The sequence below is a fragment of the Cladophialophora psammophila genome (assembly GCF_000585535.1).
Source record: "Cladophialophora psammophila CBS 110553 chromosome Unknown aczJe-supercont1.2, whole genome shotgun sequence".
Lineage (NCBI taxonomy): Eukaryota > Fungi > Ascomycota > Eurotiomycetes > Chaetothyriales > Herpotrichiellaceae > Cladophialophora > Cladophialophora psammophila.
In genome coordinates this window covers 1,927,506-1,948,471 of record NW_006912923.1, presented here as the reverse complement: position 1 = coordinate 1,948,471, position 20,966 = coordinate 1,927,506, and the positions used below count along the sequence as shown (strand labels likewise).

Below are 20,966 nucleotides of genomic sequence, written 5' to 3'. Positions count from 1 at the left end.
GAATCACACCAAAGCGAGAATAATAGATGCTAGACATCTGAATAGACTACAGAACACATGGAAATTGCAACCCTGTTTTTTGGTTCGCGAACTTCTGGCTCAAACTGCAAACTGGGAGAGGTTATCGTCCACAGGCAATGTGATCAGATCAGGCTTTTGCCTTTGACTGAACATCGTCAAAGTCGAAAGAAACTCGCAATGAACCTCCGCGTCGCTCATGCAACGATCACGGGAGTCGATGGCGGCAATCCTTTGCCAGAGCCAAGTGGTCCTGGACGAGGGTTTGAATTAAAGCTGTTCATTCTCGCCTTCTGCAGCTTCTCTATAGGAGCAAGTCCTGGTGCATTTCGTAGCCTCTATAACAACCCAGCTGGCCCGGCAAAACTGTTGCAGTAGTGGCAGTCAAGCTTCAACTGAGAGGCTGGCTTTGCTTCTGCGCAGTGATTCTGTTCTTGATGCGTGACTGTTTAACCCTTTTGTAGATGCTGTCTCTTGCGCACGGCGCCCGAATCTATCTCTCGAGCAGACTGTAGAGCGAAACCTCAAAGGTTTATTTTACTGTTGCATCCTAAAATGCCTTGACTCCGAAGATATAGACGCCAGACCTGGTCGTATGAGTCTCTGTGTAGTGAAAGAGGAAAAGTAGCCGCGGCACCTCAGCGAAGAATGGGTTGGAGATGGGCAAATGTTCATGAATTATTTGAAATCGTATGGTGATGGAATTCTCCCCAAGCCCTACTCATACAATTTCGACCGCAATAGTTTCATCCGCAAAACTCGAACGTACCATCTGCGCTGCACGGGCTAGCAGCTGATATTCGAGGGTCTCAGGGGAGCGCTCGAGCCATTTGGGTAACCATGATATCAAGTGCTGCTCTTCCCAGGAATGTACCCTGACGTCTACCGTTTTCGTAATGCTTTCGATGATTCTTGCGACGTAGTCGCCACACTCGAAGCGTGACTGCATTTTTCTCAGAACCTCCAACATTTGGGCCAAGACCGGCATTGCTTCAGGTTGGTGCTCCCTGGGTCTGCAACCGAGGCAGACAAGAAGGATGGCAACAGGCAGAGTGATCCAAGAAGGACTACAGAGTGTCCGTAAGTAGGCATTTCCCAGAGATTGGAAAAGCAGACTTACAACCAGGCGGGCAGGTCCTCGACTCTGGCAACCTCCCACAAGCTCTGGACAGCTTCACCGATGGCGAAAGAAGTTTCTTTGACTCTTTCTACAGATGCTTTGTACAAGAGGAAGGCTGGAGACCTCTGTTGAATGAGATATTTCATGTATGGCTCATAGAGTGACATCAACGTTGATCTGAAAAATCAGTGTTTGTTCTTCTGGTTCTGCCCGCGTCATCACTTACAAATGAATAATTCGCAATATCTGGAGCGTCAAAAGCTGTGACCTCGTCAGCGCCCTTTTTTCAAATAAACCTCGGTGTAAACTCTTCCAATTCCCGAGATCCTTGTCGACGCGGACCACGTAATTCAGATCATCTTTACACATGGATGGCCAGGTGTTTTCTGCTCTCCAGTCTGAAGGCTTTCCCGAACGATTTCGAAGAATCAGAATGCGGTTCATCAAGTCTGATAACTTGCAGAGAGCGATAAAAGCTTCAATCTCGAAGATCTTCCTTTCCATGCGGCCAGCTCTGGCAAGGAAAGCTATAGACCCAAAGTCTTCGGATTGAATCATGCGCCCCGCCTCGAAAGATTTGACCTTATCTGGGCGACGAAGACCGAGGGCGAGAGCCCGAGTCCGTGCGACACAGCACCACCAGATGACACGGCTGTATTGCTTGAGGCCCTCGGAAAGATTTGCTATTGTGGCATGATGGAAAGCCTGGTCAACCCAGTAGGTACTGACTTCTTTGGAATCATCAAAGGGACTCCAATGACTCAGGAGCAATGCAATCTGAACCAGACTTATATCGCCAGGGCGACTTTGAGAACTTTTGTCAAACCTGTATTTGATGGTGCGGAAGCAGGCTCTCTGCGCTTCAGGTATCGATGTGAAAGAACTCAGTCCAAGCTCCTCGTCACTCACATGAGCAAAAGCCACAAAAATCATTGCACCAAGGAGTTCTCTCGCTCCATGGCCGTCAAGTTGGTCGGAGCCATACCAACTGGAGAATTCGATCTCATCTACAACTGGACATAGTGGGTGGAAGTTCTGGAAGTAGATTTCCACTAGGCGATTTTGCAAGTCTGAACTGAGATCTGGAAAATCTGGCTGATTTTATAAGTGGGTTTTACTTGAGAATTCATCCCAAAGAACACAAACTTACACCAGTTGTAAGTTCCTGTTGGCTGGCATGGGCCTTTTCAGGGGCTGCAAGCAGCTTCCAAGAGTGTGGCAAGACCCCTAACCCGACTATCATGGTCAGTGACCGGTCCCAAGGAGTTTGCCTGGTGAACTCACTTGATCCAAGAAGCATGTTCTCTAACTCGAGCATATGGTGCGAGGTTGCGTCCTGGTTCGTATCGTCATGCTGTTGGACAACGGAAAATTGCCCATCAAGGTCAACCTCGAGGTCTCCCTGGAACTCTGAAGCGCTGGTGCCATCGAGGAATGACAGAGCACTGTGCTCAATGATTTTAGAAGTTGAATGGACCTCAGATGTGTCCTCGGTGTCCAGAAAGTCCCAGATATCTTCTTCGACTGTAGACCTGGTCGATTCGGCCATACTCTACTTGCCTCTCGTCTGGTTTGGAGTTCTCCACGATCTCTCGATTGGTCTAGAGAAATGGCATTTTTTCACACGATTCCGAAGCTGTATTCGATAATTCGAACTTAAGGAACTTTCCAACTGAATGAAGCTCTTGGGAGCCGTAACACCCCGACAGGATTATCTTTCAAATTGGAGGATTCAATTTCAAGCCAACAACAGTGGCAGAGAATGCCATGGACTTCTTTGAATGCCGAAGGTTGGACCCATGTTGGTAAGGCTCTGTGGGACCCACCCCCAGAATCGGCTCCGCTGCTTAAGATGGACCTTTTCTACCGAGGTTATCAAATTCAGTGAGGCGTCCTTCACTTGGTTCCCGAAGGAGCACTAAACCATACACACCAATGCAGCTTGATGCTATCCGAAACGTTTCCCTTGAAATTACCGTGGGTAGCCTGTTTATCCAAGAATTCTGAGGTCGATTGCTGGAGAGATCGAAGTCGCTTCCCAGCAGACTTGTTGGCGCAGTTCAGCATAGCGAAGTGAAGGCGTTCGTACACCCGCAGGACTGATCGGATGGCGGGACCAGTCCGGCTGCCCATCAACCTCGATGCGCTGCAAGGATATCTGGAGACCTCCGTGCCAGAAATCAAGACTCCCTTAAGCATCAAACAAGTGAGTTGCTCTTTGCGCCTCCAGCCGTCACTGACATTAACGATACGCTGTGGAAGTTTGGGGACGGTCAATCGAATCCAACATACCAACTAACCGGCGCCGATGGAAATCGATACGTTCTGAGAAAAAAGCCTCCCGGACCACTATTATCGCAAACAGCACACAATGTCGAGCGTGAATACCGAGTCCTTCGAGCTCTAGAGAAAACCGACGTCCCCGTCCCCAAGGTGTATTGCCTCTGCACTGATCCCTCGATCATCGGTACGATTTTCTACGTCATGGAGTTTTTGGATGGCAGAATCTTCATCCAGCAGTCTCTGCCAGGTGTCAGTCCATCGGAAAGGACAAGCATGTATGATCTGCACGAAGTGGTTCTTTCGGGCACAACGACTAATTTCATCAGGTGGCGGTCAGCCGTGGAAACGCTTGCCAGGATTCATCGTGTCGATTACAAAGGGTTAGGCCTGGGAAGCCTCGAAAAGCCCGACAAATTTTATGTCCGCCAGATCCGAACCTTCAAATCACTTTCGATACAACAAGCACAGGCAACAGACAAGGAAACTGGTGCTCCCGTCGCCAAAGTTCCTCACTTTAACGAAATGACCGAGGCATTTGAGGTTGCTCAATATCAACCAGAAGATCGCAAAACCCTCATTCACGGTGACTATATGATGCATAATCTGTTATTCCACAAAACGGAACCATATGTCATTGGTGTCCTGGACTGGGAAATGACTACAGTTGGCCATCCACTAGCGGACTTGGTGAATGTGACGGCCCCGTTTGTGTCCGCTACTGCTTCGACTCATGTCGGCGCGAACAAGGACTCGGCGGCCTTCAAGCCGGGAGCAACACAAGGACTCCCAACCAGAGAGCAATGCGTTGAATGGTATGCTCAGGTGGCAAGATGGGATCCTTCAGAGGATCTCGCATGGGGAGATGCGTTCTCAGCCTTCCGGACTGCGGTCGTGATGCAAGGAATAGCGGCCAGATATGCATTAAGACAGAATAGCAGTGTGAGGGCATCGGAGTTTGACCTTCAGGTAGCACCCAATTCACACTGGGCGTGGGAGTTGGTGCAGCGCTTCAAAAAGCAGCGAGGGAAGCGCACACTATCACCCCGAAAGCGTGGCACACCGAGTTCAGGTAGATTGTAGTGCTCGAGGAGTCATGAATGCTCAGCTAACTAACTCAGCCATGTATCATGGGATGCTCGGTCATGGGGAGGTCAATCTAGGAACTCTAGCTGGGGAAGAAGACCCACCTTGCATTCTTTCTCGAACGCTTTGTCATGCTTTCACATCTGCATTTTCACAATTGCAAGAGCACTAGGGGTCAGTAGCCTTTTTTTGCTTGGCCCTGAAAGAGGATGAAAATGCTTTGTCTCATTACAGGCTGCCTGGACTTGGACGAAAACTTCATTGGTTTGGCTGACCACAAAGATCGATTAGTTCAAGTTCAAACGTAGCCGTAACAAGAAGTAGCTTTGTGGCATAGGTGCTCAACCCGAGGGTATTGTGATCTCCTCGGGTAGAGTCTCCCCTACCGCTTATTGAATTCATGTGGGACGATTGCGCAGTTCCTCACCGAGGGTTGCCACCCATGTTATTGGGCCCCCGTAAGGTCCGTGATTCATGGTCTAGGAACAGCTCCCCAATGTGCCTCATCGATAAAGGGTCGTTGAGTTTTCCAGAAAGAATTCTGAAGGGCGTTGGACCGAGGCCCATGCAGCTCCATTCTCCTTAGATTCGGACGATAGCTAAAGCCATAATACTCGGCGTCTAACATCCTGATCTTCACGTCTTTTTCTCGAGCTCACCGCCAGTAGAAAGCTGTTCATAACAGGACCCGTTCTTTACCGCGGATATATTATAGCTTGTTCATCGTCACCTGCCTCATAACCTGCCATTTGCCCGTCAAGAGAAGTGACGGAGAGATAGTCGATGTCTACCTCTGCATCTCAGAACATCCCACCCATTGCTCTACCATTTGTGTCGGAACGTGCGAAAAAGCTTTTGGATGTGGTATAGACCTCCGTTTTATTTGGATTCCCAGGTTCTGTTATCTCTTAGCGACTATATTTGCATCTTTGAGGCAGTGATCAAAACAGCATTGCCCATCCCCCCATCTCCGTCTTTTTGCTTACCCCATCCATTTATTCATCCATCCACTGCTCAATCTAGAATGAACCGACTGGGACTCATTGCCTAACTCGTTGTAACAGGTCGAAAGGTTTGTCCACGAAGAATGCATACCAGCGGATCCGGTTTTCTTCTCCCAAGTCGGGACCGGCGACGCCCGCTGGCATGGTCACCCATCCATCATAGATGAGTTGAAGAAAAAGGCTCGCACTCTGGGCATGTGGAACATGTTTCTACCCAAAAATCATTACAAGAACGGCCCGCAATTCACCAATCTCGAATACGCCTTGATGGCCGAGTATCTAGGCAAGAGTACCATAGCAAGTGAGGTATGTAATTTTCATGGATTGAATCCGCGCCCCTTATAGCAAGAGTGAGAGGAATTTAAAGTCCCCTAGGCATGTAATTGCTCCCCACCCGATACTGGCAACATGGAAGTCTTCGCGCGCTACGGCTCGCCCGCTCAAAAGGATCAATGGCTCAAGCCACTGATGGAGGGCGAAATTCGGTCCGCCTTCCTAATGACCGAGCCTAACATCGCTTCATCCGACGGCAGTAATATCCAACTACGTATAGAACGCCGTGGCGACTACTACCTTTTAAATGGATCAAAGACGTGGGCCTCCGGCACCGGCGATGAGCGCTGTAAGGTTTATCTCGTCATGGGCAAGACCAATCCGGATCACCCGGATCAGTATCGGCGACAATCTATTATACTTGTTCCGTCAGACACGCCTGGTATGAAAATACACCGGATGCTCAGCGTATATGGATATGACGACGCCCCTCACGGCCACGGCCAGATTACCTTCACTAACGTCAAGGTGCCGCTTGACGCACTGATTTTGGGCGAAGGCCGCGGCTTCGAAATTATGCAAGGCCGCCTAGGTCCGGGTCGAATACATCATGCTATGCGCGCTATAGGCGCCGCCGAGTACGCACTGGAGTGGCTGATTAACCGTCTCAATGACGAGCGCAAGAAACCATTTGGCAAACGACTCTCCGAGCATGGCGTGTTGTTAGAATGGGTCGCCAAGTCGCGTATCGAGATCGATGCTTCACGGCTTATCGTACTCAACGCCGCAATCAAGATTGACCAGATGGACGCTAAATTCGCGCTCAAGGAGATTGCGGCAGCAAAGATTAAGGTGCCTCAGGTCGCGCTAGAGGTGGTGGACCGAGCGATTCAAGTACATGGTGCGCTGGGTGTAGGCCAGGACACCCCACTGGCGAGCATGTGGGCGCACCTGAGGACCTTGAGGATTGCAGATGGGCCGGACGAAGGTTCGTATTGCTCCCTCGTTGAACTTGAACATTCTTCTCGATGTCCCGAGAATGAGGCTAATTCTTGTCTGTGCGCCTAGCTCATCTGCAACAACTTGGCCGTCGGGAGAACAAACAGCGCAAGGACGAGGTCAAGAGACGCCTAGCCCAGCAGCAAGCAAAGACAGAGTTCCTCTTCCACTCCATGGGCGTGGACCGCAAGGAGTTGGGCGCCGCCAAATTCAACGCGAAGCTGTAGATTTGTCTTAGCCGGTAGCCGTCCATGAGCTCGGTACGAGCCTGCGAGGGAGGATGCGTCTGGTTTTGAAACTATTTGGGTAAAATAAGCAGCGGGAATGCGGGGGTGGTCAGGGTGGGATGCGCTCTGGATCGAAGGAAAACTAAAGCTTTAGGCAGCATCAGAAGATATCGGTACTCGACCGACTCCGCATCGGTATCTCCGGCCAACAAATACACTGTGGCTCCATAGACTGAATGTTTTTCGGGCTCCTAAAGAAGTAGACGTGGCGAGAGGCGGCTCGGGAGCAGGAGGTTTTATCGCAGCTGTAACAACGAGCTCGCATGGTCCAGAGGTGCTCATTGTCGAAAAGATAGACTACTACGGAGGCACAAGCCTACTCTGAGGAGGTAGTCTGGATTGCCTACAACAAGCGTCAGGAGTCAAAGGGAATGTCCGACTTTGAAGGAAGCGTCCCGGAAAGCTCGGCGTGAATTTACAATATCTTCTGTCACGTCATATTAGGGCCGCTCCCTAATGTTCGCGGCTCAATAGGGGTTGGGGGTACAGGAAGCCTTTGCTGAGTAACTCTGAAAGAATAGGTACGAGCGGTAAACATAAATTGACTACGAAGAGAGTGTAAACTATCTGGGGTGTGGTGAACGTGTACCAAGTATATATAATGCACGTGCTCTGTGTGCCTTATGCGCTCTGTCGCCCTGCTCAACAGGGCCGACAGGGCGAATAGTCCAACAGGGCACATCACGTGTCGCCTAGCCTTGTACCCGGTACTGGGTACCCTGGCCCTTGCTGCTTGCTGGCTTCTCTTCACAAGGCAGTCCCTGGCAAGTGTGCATTCCAACCTCCTCACGAGGCTGTTTCCAACACGTCTATTCGCGGAGAGATGCTCTTCATCTACTCGACCTGAATCTTACGGATTACCCTATTAAAGTAGCGAGTTGTTATGAATCGCGTCCGTCGTACAGGTCACGAGACAAGGTGCGGGTCTTGAACAGAGGGAGGTACCCGGTATACAAGTAGAGTGTCCTGCCTGCCCAGGTAAAGCGGGGCGGACGGGTCCTGCTCGGAAGTGCATACAGTATTCAGCGATGCTGCTTTTAAGAAGTGCCGCATTTTCATTGGGTGGGCTTGGGATCGCCAAGGATGCCATGACCGTCGGTTTAGGTGGCCAATTACAGCCGACTACACTACAAGGGTTCCCACCGCGGCGCAGGGTCGGCGTCGCACCATACATGATACCCGGTACGGCGCGAAGGAGTCCAACCCCAGGAGGGGTGAGTACAGAGCGGCATCACCCTTGTCCCGATCCGGGGTGAGCCCGCGATCAGTTTTAACTCACCTTGGCGGCCCCAACCAAGTGCTTCGTACGGATGAGACCAAAATCTGCCTAGTGCCTCACCGACTCAGCCTCATTTCCTCATGCCCAAATTCTTGCTGCCTTGACTGACGACAAACCATAGCGCCATCTAAAGGAATCTGTTGGTCTTGGTAGTTGCGATCCACGAGCGGAATGGTATGACTTCAATGAACCTCTTGCCGGACAATCGTAGTCTGTCGCATGAGCCTCTAATCTTTGGAAATGCCGTGGGCTGACAAGAATCCTACGCCCACGCAAGTTTCCACGACAGGGCCGGCATGTTTCTGCTGATCTTTCGACGTATCGATACCGCCCTCTTCAAGGCCCATCCTGGATCCGAGTGCTTCGGGTTGAGCCATCACCGATCTTCGAAGACCCACTTCAAGTCAGTATTCATCATTTCGACCGTGATGCTATCCCCTACACCTTTGGGCCACAAAAGCAGTGCTATGATGCACTATCATACGCCTGGGGCACCGAAGGGGCTACTATCAAAGTAACGTGCGATGGCAACTCAAATCTGGACATCACCCCCAACGTGAACCAAATGCTCCGACGCCTTAGAGCCAGGGATAAGTGCAGACATTTCTGGGTAGACGCCATATCTCTGAATCAAAAGGATAAAGTGGAGAAAGCAACGCAGGTTCCGCTGATGGGTGAGATCTATCGACAGGCAGCAAAGGTGCGAGTGTGGCTAGGTGGAAACGAAAACGGTGGAGACGAAATGGCCATCAAGAAAATCTTTGCGTTATTCCGAGTCCTTGTCGTGAAAGAGGTGAATCCCGGTCGGGACGAGCTGGTAAGACTGTTCGGAGCAAATTCGACGTCGTGGTCAGTCATCGACGGATTTCTGCGTCGAGCATGGTTCCACCGGTATGCCTGGCTCTGAGCCTTAAATGCTAAGATACTGACCTGATCAGCCGTTGGGTGCTTCAGGAAGTTGCGCTTGGCAGAGACACTGTTGTGTATTGCCATACCGAGAAAATCTCTTGGTCGTTGTTCGCCAGGGCCTTGGATGCTTGCCGCACCTCACACTATCATCGTCATCTGCACTTCGAGCCGACGGCTTTGGCTGCACTTAGCCATCTCTCAGCTTTGCAAGAGAAGGATAAGAAGATACTCACGCTTCTTTGGAAGTTCGATCATGCCCAATGCACAGACCCCCGAGACAGGCTTTTTGCTCTCTATGGCATCGCTAATCACATTAGGTTCAATGATCTGCCTAGTGTTTCTGACGTCGTTGGCCAGAGTATCCGGTGCTATGCCGATTATGATGTACCCACGAACCAAGTCTATATGGATTTTGCGAAAAGCTGCATCCAAGGCGGGCATATTCTCTCTATCTTGGTACACGCCGTGTCTTTTGGCAGTCTGTACGAGACGGACTCGTCCATGCCAACTTGGGTACCGGACTGGTCCCGCCCGAGACGCCAGACGGTGCTGCCACGCACGGAATACGGTATAAATGTCGCAACGATAAATCTCTGCAAGGCTGCCTGTTCGACATTACAAGACTCCAAACGTCTCGGAGCGAGTATCGTTGGCCGTGTCTCGCAAGTCGTACGAGCAACAACCCTAGCTTCCTCAGAACAAACACCAACGTGGGCTGCGATTGCATTGCACCTCATGCAGGCCCTTGGAGGGTCCGAAAGCCCGAGCAGTGACTGGAAGGAACAGCTTCGAGAGATGATAATCGTACTTCTGGATCGCATTGACGCAGCACCTGGCGTGAAGAAGGGTGCCATTTCTCCAGGCATTCGGCGAATAGAGATCGTCGGTTTTCTGACAGCGCTCTTGGAGGAGTATCTGCTGATTGAAGTGATGAAAGAAGACGATCGCCAAGAGCTGCATGGCCACGACGACTTTACACATTATTCCGCATGGAGGCAATGGATGAGCAAGGATGTACTGAACCTTCTAGCGAAGGCTTTGGAGAGAACATGCATCTTTCATGCCACAAATACAGACGATGAGGACCCTGTTGTTGGTGTTCGTGAGATCAGGGGCCTGGCTCCAACTGAGATCAGGGCTGGGGATTGTATCATGCAAGCAAGTCTGTTAAGCGGCGTGCAATGGTCAGAGAAGAATGGAGGGAAACTCGATGGGCGAACACTCGATGAGGGAACAACTTAAAGACCAACGTCGATAGAACAATATATTAGTGAACAGCCAAGGCCAATATAAACAGTCCAACTAAAAAGCGATCACCGCTACGGCACGATCTAGGAGGAATTGAATTGCATGCTATGCATGTTTCGAGAGGAAGGGAAAGTGAACGGCGACTTGACCAAAAGTCGGAATTCTAAAGTAACCCTCGAAAAAATTCCCTCCCTAGGTTTTCTGAGCCAGATCTGTATGCCTCTATTCCTGAAAAAGGAATTATTTTACGGCAGCTAATTCAGCAAGATGGTTTCTAGTCACGCTCATCCTGGCCTGTGAGATGTCCAGAGGCATGGGGCGGAGCCACATACATGAAACTGTGGCAGTTCCTAATTTCCCCCATTCCTTCAAGCTCCTTGCTGCGATCAATCCTACAACAACAGCACTGCAAACTCTGACATTCAGCCCCTCTTTTCAAGGCCATATTGTACTTCCAATCCCCTGGTACCCAAACACAACCCGCAGCCTAACCCTAAACCATGCAGTCCCTCGATCAGAAGTATGCCTTGCGGAAGACCTCCATCAGCATAATTTGCGGCCCATTCTCTCTGTCCTCTCCGGGAAGCTGACGTCTTCGATCAGCTGCATTTCATGAGAACCTCTTCGCTCGGCATGAAAGTGTCGGTTGTTTGGATGTCGCTGTCTCTGACAAGCTGCAGTAGCTCTAATCTGTCATATCGTCCATGCTCCTCTCCCTTCAGCCAGCCGGGTATCGCGCCTTCCATAGCATCTCTGCTGCCTCTCTCTTCGGAGTCGGCTATGTGAAGTCCTCTCTAGGCTCTTGCTTGATTGTAATAGATGCCTCGTCGTATTCTGACTGATGTTTGGCCTGAGGTCGAGGACGAACTGCAGGCTCAGGTTTGACACCAACGGCTTGCTTGAAAACTAGTTCAGCACTGTTGACAATCTCCAGGACTCTGTGAGGAATGGTTGGCCGATCTAGGGGCTTGACTTCTTGCCTGACCAGCACACTAGAATACTCTCTCTGGATATCCAGGAAAATAGCATCAAGCCCGCTGAGTAAGGCTTCTCTCAGCCCCTTGATCATATTCTTGATAAGCCCATGGACGTGGTCGACAGCCTTCTCAAACATTGACGTCTTTTCATCCTCGACATACCGCTCCATGTGATCCCGCATCCGTCGGTAGGATCCGGGGCCATATTCGTTGGCGCATGTGACATAGACGTCATGCATATGTTCAGTAATTAGAGGTTCAAACTCGCGGTTGAATGTACGCTGCTGCTCGATTATCCAAGATCTCGCGTCGCTGATTATGTCCTTCAGCCGTTCCTGGTACAGAGGTATTTGTTGCTTTAGCATCTCCAAAGAAGCCACCGAAGCACCGCTGCGGACTGCGCGGCGCGCAATATCATTATGGAAAGTGGTGATGGTATGAATCACATTCGTTGAGAGTCCATTAAGGATGATCGGCGTCCTGCGAGTAAAGACGGATTCCCAAGGCCCCGCGAGGTGACGGATTAGTGGTTCAAGTAACTGCGCGTTGAAATTATGACAGCCCTGAGCGTTTGTGAAGCATCCATCGCGGCGAACCACTGCTTTGTACGTTGCCCAATAGAGACCTCCTACAGCTCGGTCTGACCGATTGACAGGCGACCCCCATTTCTGAACAATATCATCTGCCTGAGCTCGCGCAGCCGCCGTAGCATGGGGATACGCAGCATAGACTTTGTCATCAAGCTCATCAGCAAGTCTATCGACAATTTCGTCGCCTGCCTTTTCGAGCACCTAATACCGGTCAGTAAAACATATTTCCGAACCAGCGCTGGCAAGAACGTAGATGTTTGGGGGTGCGGGGAACTCACCGAATCGAGGTTACTGAGCATTTCTTTCAGCATTTGAGCTTCTTGGCCCATCTGCTCCTCTGTGAGATTCTTGGGTATGCTATCATTCAAGGCCCATAGACGGAGGGAATTTAGCAGCTGAAACATGCTCGTGAGGAACTTGCGGGCGCATGCTTGACGGGCAGTGGCGGTCAAATGAACGCAGTGAGCTTGCAGGGCTGGCACTTCTGTCTCATCGATGTGTTGGAAGCCTGGAGGAGTACGGTCTCTGCGGAGTCTCCCCTTCAACTTCTGATATGCGCGAGAAGATACACAGAAGACGGGTAGGTTTCGAGCTACTTCATCGTAGTCGCGCGCATCCACTTCGGGGTCGAAGTTTGCCGCGTCTTCTTCTTCAGCGAGCTCCTGATCCAGTTCGCGGATGCCAGCTGCGTAGTCCTGGCGAATGGCACCTCGTGAATACTCGTTGCGACCTGCAATGCACTTGCTTGAAAGCTTCGCGTTGATGTCCTCGCACTCCCTGTCCACTACTTGCATCCGAGCCCGCAATTTCTGGATGTGTTCATCAATCCTGGACCTCTCCCGGCGCCATTCCTTCCTGGCACCTCGGAGCTCGGTGATCTTGTCCGAGATCTCATCTTCAGCAAGCGGCTCATCTTGATCGTGACTGGTGTTTGAGGAGGCGGAGTTAGATGGTGCGTTACTGGCGCACTCATCGCTGCTATTTGTAAAGTCATCGTCCGAATCCGCCTCGGCATACTTGGACTTTTTCCTCGCCGGGCTGTTCGCATCTGAAAGTTTGCGCTTGTGGCGTTTTCCGTTAGGTCTGAAGACAATTTTACCCCCAATCAACTCTTCTTGCAGCCTTTCCCAGGTGTCCATCTCATCTTCGGCGGAATCCATAGCCGCATCTACATCGGACTTAGAGTCTTGGAGCTGTTTGATCTGCATCTTCATTGCATCCTTCTTCTTTTCTAGGTCTCCCAGTTCCGCCCACATGGGCGCGAGTTCTTCCTCGAGGCCTAGAGAATCCTGAGCCTCAGTGATCGAGATGTCGTCTGTCTTGCTGCAGATGAAAGTCACCGAACTCAAGCCGCCGTCCATCTTCAATTGGCGTTTGAAAGAGTCGCCAAGCAGAGTCTTTGCTGATTTGTCGTCAACCGCTCTTGTGATGGGTGCAACAATTAACAGTCCGGTGCATTGTTTCATGTAGTCCTGGTTTGCCGTTAGCATCGGAAACTTGTCGAAGGAGCTCTTTTTGAGGTAAAACTGCATCAACACTGACATAACTTATCAAAGGGACTTACCTTAGCGACCGCGGCGCGAGCCTGATTGCTGTCGTGGACACCCGGAAGATCGACTATCACTGCACCAGTGGCTAGAGCAGGAGCCTTCACATAGAGTTTGACAACCCGGATTAGAGGCCAATACTCCTGCTCACGCGGCTTTTTCTCCTTCTCAACCCGTTCTTTCACCCCAGTGGTCTTCTCCTTGCTGTCTACAAAGCGCTGCAGCTGCTTGTAAAAGGACATGGCATCCTCTGATTCAATATTGCGCTTGGTGCCTAGACAGGCGACGTTCGGGTGCTCCATCAGTTTATCGATAGGGACTTCGGTCATTTCTTCTTTTGTTAGCCGCGGATAGACCGCTTTGACCTGGGCATAGGCAACACCAGATTCCGAGTCTTCGTTCGTACACTCGCGGGAAACCTGACCCGATTGGTCGAGGAGATCTTGGAAGAGAACATTGAGCATCTTTCGCCAGTCCTGCTTGGAAATGAATTCGACCTCAGCTTTGTACGGGGCACCTTCTTGGTAGTTGTAACTGATTTCTGTTACAACAGCGGTGCAGGCTCTCATGCAATTGGTCGGAACTAGCCGCTCTTCATCGAGCATCGCATTGATAACAGAGCTTTTTCCTGCGCCCGTCGCACCGACAACACCAATGACAGTTCTCGAACGACGGGCTTGAGATCGGATCTTATCAATTGACTCAGCCCACCGAGTCACTTCTTGACTTGCCACTTCTCCCAGAGTACGTTGGACCTTTTCTAGCAGCTCCATCCCTTTTTCAACACTCTTCTCAAGCTGCTCAGGAGTGCGGCCGTCGAAGAGATCGGACATATTTATGCAAAAAGGTGCGATGTCTTGTGCACTGGGCTCCCCTCGGAGGCCGGGGTGCGAGTCTGGTTCGTGAGTTGGGCCATCGTGCTGGAAGGTCTTTTCTTCAGGCCGTACGGACAGCGCATGTTCTTGCTTCACCCATGGGTTGTCGGGTTCTCTATGCTTGGTCGAGAGTTCTTCTCGTCCTAGTTGTTCCCCTGCCGCGCGGGGGATATGAGCAGGCATAGCGTACGGGTTGCAGCCACCGAGCTGACCCCATCCCGGCAGAGGCAGAGTAGAGTAGGGCTGCTGCCCGTCTGTTGTCGGGGGTTCGTTTCCCTTCTTGGGCGAGAAAGCGTGGCTGTCGCTTAACTGTCGGTTGGCGCGGTTGTTGATCTCGCACAGTGCAGGACGCGCCAGGTCATCCATAGTCTTTGTCTTATTAAGGTCTTCCGCACCTACAGATTTAACGGAAGTGAGCTCACTGGCACAGTGAATGACAAGTGAGGCGACAAGTGGGGCGACAAGTGCGGCGACAAGTGCGGCGACTATGATGCTTTTCCCAGGTTCTGAGTCGTTTTTGAAAAGAGTTATCCCAAATTCAAGACAGGTGTCTGCAACCTGGATGAGTGGGAGGACTGCTTTGACTTAGACCGTTGAATCCACAAAGCGTCAGGTCGTTCATACTCAAGGCAGAAGATAGTGATGGTAGAGGATTCAGCCAACTGCCCACTCGGGCCACACCTAGGTTTCTGAGGGGAAGCAGGATAGGACTTAGGGAAGTTAGACTTGTTAGCGTGAGGGTAGAAGAACGTGTGCTCAAGTTCTTACAAACGGCGTCTAGATGAGCAACATGCCTAGGAGGTTACAAGCTGTCCCTCACTGGTTGGCGGCAATGAGGAGTCAGAGTAATGAGTGGGGGAAGATGTAAGGGATTCGATTGAACTGTGCACGCGTCAGGAAGACGCGTCTTTGGAGTTGCCCAAACAAGGTCGTCGCTTGGCGCGTTGGCTGCCCTATTGTTCGCGCCACAAGTCTTGATCCGCCGTACATCAAGAGTGCCGAGAGTGCCAAGAGTGCCAAGAGGACATCGCGATGGATCATTACTCTGGGCAGTCGATGCCAATGCCAAGTGGGCGATATTGCACCACCGAGTACGTAATTCCAGCGAACAATACTCCGTCTTCCCACAGATACAGGATGCTCTTCCCGATTCGGCCCAAAGAGATGCCCTTCGATATCGGCCCGCCTCCTCTCCGGGGTCTGCGAGCCGTCCGAGCCTTCGAGCGGTCCACGTTACGCACGGTTGATCTTCGGAAAAGTGAGATCATTTGCTCCTGTTCGTCCAGGTGATTTTTTTTTACCGCATCTTCTTGAATCCCAAGGGCCGAGTATATTTAAATGAGCTCTCTGTAGCTCGTGCGACTCCTCATGTTATTGATGATAGTCGTATAAGACACTTGGGAAGATGCAAATCAATAATTCCTCTTCTTATGGAGGCTCTACAGTCGTCCTTGAAATGCCTTCGAGGTCCCATCAAGAGAAGGAGTCCAGCAAGGACCTGCCTGTATATGAAGATATATCAGCCGGAGCCTTGCCTGCTCCTTCAACCGCTACACCTCAATTGCAAAAATGGAATTCCCCCAGAATCAACATGTGGCGTTGTCTAGGGACCTTCTATTCCTTCGTCGTCTTGGGTGCTAATGATGGTGCATACGGCGCCCTAATACCTTACCTCGAAACATTCTACGGGGTCAATTATACAGTCATCAGCCTCATATTTCTGTCGCCTATAGTGGGTTATACGATGTCTGCACTGTTGAACAACCACATTCATACCGTGTATGGACAAAGAGGTGTTGCATGGATCATGAGCATGTCCCATTTGTGCGCTTATAGTGAGTATGTTTGGTATTGAAATGTAATATATGACTGACTCGTTGATATAGCCGCCATATGTGTTCATCCGCCTTATCCTGTTTTGGTAATAGTGTTTATTCTTGCCGGTTTTGGCAACGGGTTGGGCGATAGCGGATGGTGGGTTGAAATTGTTGACCTTCTGACGTACATTCGATGCTGAATCTGCCCACAGGAATGCCTGGATTGGCGACATGGCTAACGCAAATGAGGTACTTGGCTTCCTGCACGGATTTTACGGCCTTGGGGCAGCACTTTCGCCGTTGATCGCTACAGCACTGGTTACTCAAGCAGGCTGGCGATGGTACGAATTCTATTATCTCATGGTGGGTGCAGCCCTTGTTGAGGTTGCATTCCTCGTTGGCACTTTCTGGAGAGCAGACGGCCGGGCATATAATGCTGAGCACCCTCAGACTGCTGATATGGATATTTCTGGGTCAAGCACTCCAACAATTTCTGACGTTACGCACCCCGGTTGCCAAGCCAACAAGCAACAAGGCATTTTCTCCAAACTGAATCCGTTCGGCAAAAGAGCGAAGGGCAAGAGCAAGACTCTTGAGGCAGTCAAGCAGAAGGTGACCTTGCTCGCCTCGGTGTTCCTGCTTATCTATGTGGGTGTTGAGGTCAGTGTTGGCGGGTGGATCGTGACTTTCATGTTGCGCGTCAGAAAAGGCTCGCCGTTTGCTTCAGGTCTGACATCGATGGGCTTTTGGCTTGGGATCACCGTCGGTCGATTCATACTCGGATTCGTTACGGCTCGGGTATTCAAGACAGAAAAGCATGCGATAGCCGTGTACTTGGTGTGCAGCGTGGCTCTACAGCTGATGTTCTGGCTCATCCCAAACTTCGTCGTCAGTGCGGTCATGATTGGCCTCCTGGGCTTTTTCTTGGGGCCTCTCTTCCCCGCAGCCATTGTGGCTCTCACAAAATTGCTCCCGAAGAGGCTGCATGTACCGGCTGTGGGGTTCGCCGCTGCTTTTGGAGCAAGTGGTGCATGTGTGCTGCCGTTTGCAGTTGGGGCGATTGCAAATGCAAAGGGTGTCAAGGTGCTGCAACCCATCATTCTGGCAGCCTTGGTGCTATGCCTGGCTGTGTGGCTGTTGGTTCCCAAGCTCCCTAAACAGAGGATGGCCTGATCATCGCGAGAGGATACAGTGCTGGTCAGGACATACCTATTACCCAGTACAGGCTCAACGGTATCAACAACTACCACATTGGCTGGCGGCACCAACGGTGACTTTGGACGGCATTGCGTGGCATATTTGAAGGGTTTGTCGCATTGACCTTTTCATCATTGGGATGGCTCGGGGGGGTCGTAAGATTGCCCTATTTATAGCCACTCACCCGAGGCTGCGCGCAGCTTCGTTCAAGGTTAGCCGCAAATCTCCCAGCGGCAGGGATCTCATGCAAGTCATCCGCTGGAAAAACGGGCATCTAGCGCAACAGAAATACGAGACGGCTGTTTCATGATTGAAGGTAGACGGAATACTGGGTACGCACGACACACGCTTCCTGCTCCTTCTGCACTTGTTAAGAAGGAAAAAAGGGGTGAAAAGGGAGCGAAGGTGCAGGGCCAAAAGTGAAACATGTGGAGACCAAAATGGAAGCGACAGCCGAGAGGCGCTAGTCCTAATGGAGAATTATGGAGCAAGGGATGTTCACGCTCTCGGCCAACTTTTCTCACGCACCACCTTCCACCTTCGGCCCAGAAGGGGTTTCAGCTCCTTTTTTCAACGACATCCCTTTCATGCGACATAGCCCACTCCTGACCTTGATATCCGTTGTCTTCATTATGGCCATCTTTGTGCAATCACTTAATCTCGTATCATAGACTAGACTGATTGGTTTTGTTGGATAATCCTGCCGCTAAAGGCTAAAAGGAAAGGAGCCTCACCCTTGTCGCGTCTGGAACGCGTGTTTCGCCACCCAAGACACTGTTGTTTTATTTTTGGATATTGGCTCAAACGACATCTGGCCTCATCCTCTATCACTGGAATCGAACAATCCTCAGCAACTGACAACTTCAAATCCCCCCAATGCGCTCACCTGGTGGCATGTTTACTCCAAGGCATGTGCCGGTAAAGGAGGGTCGTTCTTTCCCCGGCCTACCATATGCAGGACCAACACGACGAAGTCTCAGATCACGGCAGGGACTTGTCATTATATTATTATTGCTTTGTATTCCTCTAATATACCTGCTCACTTCCGGGGGCCCAAGTACGACCATTCAGCCGCAGATTGTATCGCCTGCCGAAAGATCAAAAGAATTGCCATCAGACCCTGAGCCCATATTTCGAGCAACTCAAAATGAGGCTCCTAGCCAAGAACAACTTTCGGGCAATGCGATCGTGCAGGAGCCCGCGCAACCCAAATCAAACCCAGAGATGCGTTTCGAGGCTCCCCCGGTTGAGCCTCTTATGCAAAAGCCAAAGGCCCCTCCACCACCCGAAACCGAAGGCGAAGAGCCAATTCTATCCAAGCAGGACGATGTGGCTGCACAGCCGAAGGGATATTCTGCCAAAGGGTCCGGTCTATCAGGGTCGCCGAAGCCACAGTCTAACCCAAGTTCATTTTCCGAGCGCCCTAAGTTTGAGAAGGCTCTCGCGCGAGTAATCAGTCTTCTTCCAGGTGAAATGGAAGGCAGAGACTTGTTACGCGCTGTTGAAGGAACCGGAAAAGAGAAACTTCGCGAAATGGGTCTCCGGGTCCGCGAATATAAAAAGTTTTTCCAGGCCTGGGAAGACCTTCATCTCACCTTTGACGAAGAAGGAGGCAGCTACGTGCGCGATGATGTTATCCAGTATCTGCGACACCATCAGCATCAGCCTTCTGACGACGACATTGGCGAATCTTCTTTGGCTCAAACGATCCATTCCTACGAGGCGTACCGATACTTCCTTGTCAAATTCGGACAACTGCTCTTCCCATGGACGGCACCGTACTTCCCTGACCACATGACTCTCCATTCACATTTCAAAAAGGGAGGTAGAGGCATCGTTCTCACAGCCGGTGATGATCAGGCACCGTATCTGCTCACGATTATCCCCACGTTCCGAAAACTCGGGTGTACCCTGCCGATTGAGATCATGTATTTGGGTGACTCGGACCTCTCCGAGGACTATCGTTCTGATTTGGAAAGCCTGGATGGCGTACTCACTCGAGACATCGCGCAAATGGTAAATGATGAGGGCTGGAAATTGGCGGGCTGGGCTGCCAAGCCATTTGCAATCCTGTATTCCAGTTTCCGCGAAGTCATCTTCATTGATGCCGACAGCCTGTTTTTTGTAAACCCGGAACTCTTGTTCGAGGATCCTGCATACCAGAAAACCGGCGCTCTTTTCTTCAGGGATCGTTTGATTATGCCAGAGTCGAAGAAGCGCTGGCTCCAACAGATTTTGCCAAAGCCCATTTCAAGACAAGTCAAGCAGAGCCGGTTCTGGACAGGGGATAGTGGTCACATGCAAGAATCGGGTGTAATAGTGGTTGACAAATGGCGTCATTTCATTGCCCTTCTTCTGGTCACGAGAATGAATGGCCCTGACCGAGACGGAAATAAAGAGGAAGGCCGGGTTGGTATATATGACATGGTCTATGGTAAGTCGGGTTTTATACTAGGCTGCTTGACTTTCCTGACAGTTCGTTACAGGCGACAAAGAGACTTTCTGGCTCGGCTGGGAGCTTGTGGGAGATCAAGAGTACGCTTTTCATCAGGGCGATGCTGGCACAATGGGTGTCGTTCAAGCGCCCAAGGAGGAAGAGAAGAAGCCCAGACTGGTGAGAAAGAAGAGACCGGTCATGGACGAAAACGGCCTGCCCAGACTGGACGAGAACGGGCAAGAGATGGTGGAAGAATATGACATACTTGAAGAAGCCGAAGAGCCAGAACCCGGGGAAAGAGCCGAGCCGTTAAATTACACCATCTGCTCTCCACAGCTTCTCCATTTGGATTTGCGGGGCAAACCACTTTGGTTTAATGGATGGCTTGTGGACAACAAGTTCGCCGACAAGAAACAGAAAAAGTTCGGCAAATTTGAACACTATCTAATTGAGCCTAGGGATATCAGGGAGCCTGGTGCTTGGCAGTTGGAGGAAAGCAACATGTGCTGTCTGACAACTGACGCAGAACTGAAGCGCGATTTTTCACCGGACGAGAAGGAAATATTGAACATGATGATTAATCAAGCCAAGGAGGTCGGTATCGCAGGGTGATTTGGAAGCACACAGGCTGTTGGATAGAAATATTTGGAAGGAGTCCTGAAGCGTGAACGAAGGCGTCATGATTTTTCGGCTGTGGTAGGAGTTTGGGTCACAAACATCGATTTGATTTAGCAGGTGTTAATCCCTCCACAATCTGGGCGTCAGATATCGGCATACTGTGTTCGACCTGCGAGACAAGAGGATAAGTTGGGGCCCAAAAACAATCAACATCGACAATTTTAAAAGCTGCGTTGTCTCTATTTCGGATCCAACATCATATCCTTGCTTGCGACGCTGAGTTGAGAATCGACTAAGCCAGGCCGGACGGACACAAAACCCCAGACAGCAGGAAAGGGAACTGAGGGTTATCGCGAAAGACTCTGCTATGTAGAACATACGACATCTTGCATCTCGCACCTCGCA

At 50.8% G+C, this 20,966-nt stretch overlaps 7 protein-coding genes across 7 annotated transcripts; 5 read left to right on the top strand and 2 right to left on the bottom strand.

Moving 5' to 3' along the window:
- Positions 1 to 1,134: 1,134 nt before the first annotated feature.
- On the bottom strand, positions 1,135 to 2,687 carry A1O5_02051 (uncharacterized protein; the record flags this gene model as incomplete). The annotated part of the gene is made up of 4 exons (XM_007742667.1): positions 1,135 to 1,315; positions 1,365 to 2,233; positions 2,289 to 2,374; positions 2,423 to 2,687. The coding sequence occupies 4 exons, from the start codon at positions 2,685 to 2,687 to the stop codon at positions 1,135 to 1,137; spliced, it is 1,401 nt and encodes a 466-aa protein (XP_007740857.1).
- Positions 2,688 to 3,245: 558 nt separating this feature from the next.
- A1O5_02050 (aminoglycoside phosphotransferase) lies at positions 3,246 to 4,501 on the top strand (the record flags this gene model as incomplete). Its single annotated transcript, XM_007742666.1, has 3 exons — positions 3,246 to 3,344; positions 3,401 to 3,696; positions 3,748 to 4,501. The coding sequence occupies 3 exons, from the start codon at positions 3,246 to 3,248 to the stop codon at positions 4,499 to 4,501; spliced, it is 1,149 nt and encodes a 382-aa protein (XP_007740856.1).
- A 786-nt stretch (positions 4,502 to 5,287) lies between these two features.
- Positions 5,288 to 7,007, top strand: A1O5_02049 (acyl-CoA dehydrogenase; the record flags this gene model as incomplete). Its single annotated transcript, XM_007742665.1, has 4 exons — positions 5,288 to 5,368; positions 5,569 to 5,814; positions 5,884 to 6,769; positions 6,850 to 7,007. The coding sequence occupies 4 exons, from the start codon at positions 5,288 to 5,290 to the stop codon at positions 7,005 to 7,007; spliced, it is 1,371 nt and encodes a 456-aa protein (XP_007740855.1).
- A 1,148-nt stretch (positions 7,008 to 8,155) lies between these two features.
- A1O5_02048 (uncharacterized protein) lies at positions 8,156 to 10,497 on the top strand (the record flags this gene model as incomplete). Its single annotated transcript, XM_007742664.1, has 3 exons — positions 8,156 to 8,281; positions 8,624 to 9,237; positions 9,285 to 10,497. The coding sequence occupies 3 exons, from the start codon at positions 8,156 to 8,158 to the stop codon at positions 10,495 to 10,497; spliced, it is 1,953 nt and encodes a 650-aa protein (XP_007740854.1).
- Positions 10,498 to 11,281: 784 nt separating this feature from the next.
- A1O5_02047 (uncharacterized protein) lies at positions 11,282 to 14,858 on the bottom strand (the record flags this gene model as incomplete). Its single annotated transcript, XM_007742663.1, has 3 exons — positions 11,282 to 12,271; positions 12,349 to 13,542; positions 13,635 to 14,858. 3 exons carry the CDS (start codon positions 14,856 to 14,858, stop codon positions 11,282 to 11,284), a joined length of 3,408 nt encoding a protein of 1,135 aa, XP_007740853.1.
- Positions 14,859 to 15,948: 1,090 nt separating this feature from the next.
- On the top strand, positions 15,949 to 17,482 carry A1O5_02046 (uncharacterized protein; the record flags this gene model as incomplete). Its single annotated transcript, XM_007742662.1, has 3 exons — positions 15,949 to 16,327; positions 16,379 to 16,466; positions 16,522 to 17,482. The coding sequence occupies 3 exons, from the start codon at positions 15,949 to 15,951 to the stop codon at positions 17,480 to 17,482; spliced, it is 1,428 nt and encodes a 475-aa protein (XP_007740852.1).
- Positions 17,483 to 18,730: 1,248 nt separating this feature from the next.
- On the top strand, positions 18,731 to 20,555 carry A1O5_02045 (uncharacterized protein; the record flags this gene model as incomplete). Its single annotated transcript, XM_007742661.1, has 2 exons — positions 18,731 to 19,940; positions 19,993 to 20,555. 2 exons carry the CDS (start codon positions 18,731 to 18,733, stop codon positions 20,553 to 20,555), a joined length of 1,773 nt encoding a protein of 590 aa, XP_007740851.1.
- Positions 20,556 to 20,966: the final 411 nt, after the last annotated feature.